Here is a 4,627-nt window from a genome sequence, read left to right as displayed (position 1 = left end):
TTGTAATGCTATCCCTTCCAATTATTTCACCTCAAGTCACGATGTGTAGATATTTCAGTAGTATAGTGACAGCTGCATGACAACTCCCATAAAACCCATACATAGCAAGTGTTGCTTTTATTTTGGCACAAGCTGTAGATTCTTGCACTTTCAGAAATTTAATAAAATCCCAAATTAACTTAATTAGCAAATACCAACACAATGCACTGAGAAAATATTGTCAACTACACCTTGGAGTGTCCACTTAATAGAAAAATGTGAATGCAAACATAAGTTAAATGGAGCCAAACAGATTCCAGCTTTATTGAAGATGCTTTTTCCATGAACAGTCATTGCAAAAGTCAGGCAGGACAAGCTACAACATATTAAAAACAACATCATAATTCCCCAACCCACCTCAAACTGCAAATCACTATAAAACCCATAAATTGATGGAGGATAGGCGCTTCACATTTGGAGCGTTGTCATGAAAAACAAACGAGAAAAATTAACCCAGCCTGGCCCCATAAGCATCAGCTGAGTTGTTAAAACTTCCCTCCCCTTGTACTGCTTTAACAACTGTTTCAGTCCCAAGCAGTAAGGGGCTCAAATAGCTGCCTGTCTAAATCAGAGGACAGGGTTAAAAATAAAATTGTCACATTCATGGAAAAACCACCAGAACGGAGACTCAAAGAGCCACTGCCCAAGGTGGTGATTAGACCACTGCACATCCCATCCCATAAAAAACACAAAGCATCATTGTGCCAACACAGCTTAAAAATAAAAAGTAAAACAAATTCTGCATTGTTATAAAACTTGATAAAAAATAGTATTTCAAACTGTACAGTCAACAGAAGTACACAGTTATCAAAAATTCACACTGCTCACTTGGAGTCCCCAGTTCCCTCTGCCTTCTGTGCCTAAATGGGGAAAAAAAAATGTATTTTAGAAGATTTATGACATGCAGTCAGCAGATATTTCATAACACAGGGCCATGTCAGAATTGAATTACATCGGGTGTTTAGTGTTAAGGATTAAAAGCTTGAGATTTATTGACTAGAGTGAGACAAAATGTAGTCTTTAGGGATAAGTCAGTGTTTAGTATTAAACATTTTAGTGTTCAAGCATAGTTAAATTTAGTAATTGGTACATAAATGGTGTTTAAAAACTAGGATCGAGGTAAAGTATTTAAGTTCAGGCTTTTAGTACCTAAATTTGGGACTAAAGAAAGGTTTTCTTTTGAAGATAAATGAAAGATTTGGTTTTGTGTATGTGTAGTTAGATTTTTATTTACAAAGTACTTTCTCCATCTTCTATAGTAGATTCAGCCTCCTATGATTGTTACAAACATGGTATAGCTGCAGGAGTTAAAGGGAAGTCACCACTTGTCACTTATCCAGATTCCATCGGCAATGTCTCTGCACTGGTTGAAGTTTGACTTCAACTAGCTCACAGTGGAATTTAATGCACAAACGCCTCGCTTGCATTAGGACTCCCCTTCCATAGGAAATCAACCCTCAAGGCACTTATTGCAGTTCATCAAACACTGCAATGATTACCATTGCAGGGATAAGGGACTTCGGAAACTTCACCCAGCCTACTTCAATGAGCTAAAGTGGTCTGTGTACCTAAAGTCCTTTTAATTAGTGTGCATAACTCCGTACCGTCCCTCTTCCTCCAGCAAAAGCATTTGTTGTGAAGATTGAAATGGAACTTCATCTCCTGTCCAAATGGGACAGCGCTTAGGTTTCCATACTCTGGAACTATTCATGTTTTACCAGACATTGAAGGCTTGTATTACAGAGGGCAATGGCTTAGTCTCCTGGTGTTTATTTTGCCCTACCAGTCCACTCCACCTAAATGAAGAGTTCTGGATGCCATGTCCCTCTTGTTTTAACAATACAATGCAAGACATTGCAGGGTTGTAATGCCTATAACAGACTCTTGCAGAAAGAGCTGAGCTTAACACTATTTCAGACAGACAGTCTCAGATATTATATGATTGGTGCAGCACAGTTTCCCCTGTATGTGCACCAGCCTCTCAATGCTTTCATATGGGAAAGCATTGATTGGCTAATATCAAGATTATTTATCTCCACTAGGAGGCCAGGCAATCACAGAGCTGCATGGAAGAAAAAGTGGCTTTTTATCCTTTATGATCAGTCTCACTAGTACACCATAGCGTTATGAATACACATTTACATTCCTAGCGCTATAGTGTTCCTTTAAGCTCCAAAAAGTTCATTATAAGTGCTAAAAACATGCACATCTAGGCAAATGTGACCTAATGGGTATTCTGGCCCCGTACACACCTGGTCTGATTTGGCTTCTCCATTTTCAGCAGCATTGCTGCTGTCCTTGCCAGAATCGGCCTTTCCTTTCTTTCCTTTTGGTGCCTTTTCAGCCTTCTGCAACGTGATGATGAAAGTAGATTAGTGTGGACATGAAGGTAGTTTACATAGTTTAGGTTGAAGAAAAAAAAACTAAAGACCATCAAGTTAAACTTTTGAAAACCATCACAGAAAGTTACAATGCAGTACAAGAGGTAATCACCACTTACCTTTGGCGGAGCAGCTTTCTTGGGCTTGGGCTCTGGTTTTGGTGGGGCAGGTTTCTATAAACAAAGGCACAAAATATTAGCCAACATGTGCAGGAATAGATCCCTAGGATTCTACATTTAATTGTTAGAGACTTACAGCAGATAACCGTGCAGATCGTCTTTGTGGCTAGGGGAAAATAAAAATAAAAATTTAGTTTCAAGAGAAATCTTCACCAACAAGAAAATACCAGAGGTAAAAAAAAAACAAGACCACATGAGAGAGACTTTCTGGTCCTCATATATAGCTTCAGATGAGGACTCTAAACTAGATTATACTACAGTGCCACCTATGAGCAGACTCCAAAACTCACCTCATCTTTCCCCTTTGCCTTCTCCACCTTGGAGTCTCCTTCAGCCTATAAGAAAAAACACAATTATACAATAATTATTTTGACAGAGCATGTAGGTTAAACAATAAAAGTTCTAGTTACTAGCCTGCAGTCAAATAGTTCGTCAGATTCCCACCCTAACCAACAATTTAACTGGGGTTTCATTTTATTTTTAACAAGTCATTGATTGTGACATGTGTATGTGTTTGCCATTGTGCATACTTTCTTTGGCTGACCTTCACGCAAATACTCTGAATATATAGAGACCATACATACATCAGGTAGTATTTACACATCAACCTTTTAGATGATCGGTAGCTGCAAGACGGAACAGTTTTAAGACACATGCAGAATTAATCACTTGACTAAAAATTAGAGCCAGTTATCTAAAATGTCAAAGTGATGAAAAATACACAACTGATTTGGAGGAATAGCCCAACTTTGATATTTTTTACAAAATAAACTTTATTTTTTTTTCCCCCTGTGTTTTTTTTTACTCTGCCATTCTCGGCATCATACACAGCTCCCAATCTGCAGTGTTTAATTAATGCTATGACTCCGGTTAGGCCGTGTGTATGGAGCCAACAATAGGGGGTTAAACGTGCCCGCCCCGCCCCCTCCCAGCGTGTTCCCGCTTAGTTTACCATGGGCGGTTATAGAGCAGGTTACACCCCTCGGGGGGTTCGCGCCCTTGTTTTGGCGGAGGCACCGCCCCCTCATCGTACTTTCCCGCGCTTTGCAATGGTAACAGTGCCGTTTAATAAATAAAGCGTTCGGTAACGATGTATAGTGCGATATACGGCGGGCCAGCCGCTCTCCGCGGGCCGGGAAAGAGTAGAGACTGAGAGACACCGCCGGCCGGCCCGACCGCCTCTCTGAGCTCCTCCATCATGGAGTCTGCCTTCTCTGCCCTCCCCACCTTCTCCCAACCAGACACACTGCGCTATCCCCATCCTCCTCCTACCCCAGCCCAACCGCGAGCTCCATCCCCCCAGCAGACCCCGTACCTTTCTCTTGGGCATGGCGGGCGGTGTTTGTTTAACGTCTGGACGGAATTGATTGAAACTCTGACTGAATTCCGTCAACCTCTCTCTCGCAAACGAATGAAGCGGCTCCCGGCTCCGCTCGCTCTTTTTATACCCGGTCCGGAACCCGACCGGTCAGATCCGGATCCCGCTCTTCGCCCGCAACGATTGGCTGCTTTACGACACGTGACTAGCCCGTTCTGGGCGGGAAGGAGGAGGAGAGCAGGTGCGCGCGAGCTACGGGGGTGAGCGCGCTCCCGGCTAAAGCATCAGAGAGAGAGAGAGGGGGAAAAAAAAATGGGCGCGCAGGGCCAGAGGAAGCTAACATCCATAGATAACTATCCCACGGCCAGATCATCGTATAACAATCGCCGTGTTTATTAGCTGCTACTAGGAGGTTAAACACACACATAGAGCCATCAACTGGTACCGCTACTGGCGGCAACAAACACTGGCTCAGAAAGCCGGTGCAATAACACATCGCTCTCGTGAGAATTCTACATAATTCGTTTCTGTTATTTATACATTCTATACATAGAACGTATGGATCAGGCTTACTGTCATAAAAAAAGTAAAATATCACCAAAGCTACCCATTAAATATGAATACACGGCATCATAAAGTTAAACAACGGTTCTAATGTAAAATATCATTAGAAGATAGAAAAAAAAAAAAGCATTTCCTGTCACTTAACT

The 4,627-nt window shown here is 41.8% G+C and overlaps 1 protein-coding gene across 1 annotated transcript; it reads right to left on the bottom strand.

Moving 5' to 3' along the window:
- Nucleotides 1–274: 274 nt before the first annotated feature.
- On the bottom strand, nucleotides 275–4,091 carry HMGN2 (high mobility group nucleosomal binding domain 2). Its single transcript, XM_063453354.1, has 6 exons — nucleotides 3,915–4,091; nucleotides 2,890–2,934; nucleotides 2,676–2,705; nucleotides 2,540–2,593; nucleotides 2,292–2,387; nucleotides 275–899 (listed from the first exon to the last, which is right to left on the bottom strand). Exons 1-6 carry the CDS (start codon nucleotides 3,927–3,929, stop codon nucleotides 864–866), a joined length of 276 nt encoding a protein of 91 aa, XP_063309424.1. The 5' UTR covers nucleotides 3,930–4,091; the 3' UTR covers nucleotides 275–863.
- Nucleotides 4,092–4,627: the final 536 nt, after the last annotated feature.

This window comes from Pelobates fuscus, chromosome 1 (assembly GCF_036172605.1).
Source record: "Pelobates fuscus isolate aPelFus1 chromosome 1, aPelFus1.pri, whole genome shotgun sequence".
NCBI lineage: Eukaryota > Metazoa > Chordata > Amphibia > Anura > Pelobatidae > Pelobates > Pelobates fuscus.
The sequence above is the reverse complement of the archived record's forward strand: the minus strand, read 5'-3'. Positions and strand labels throughout refer to the sequence as shown.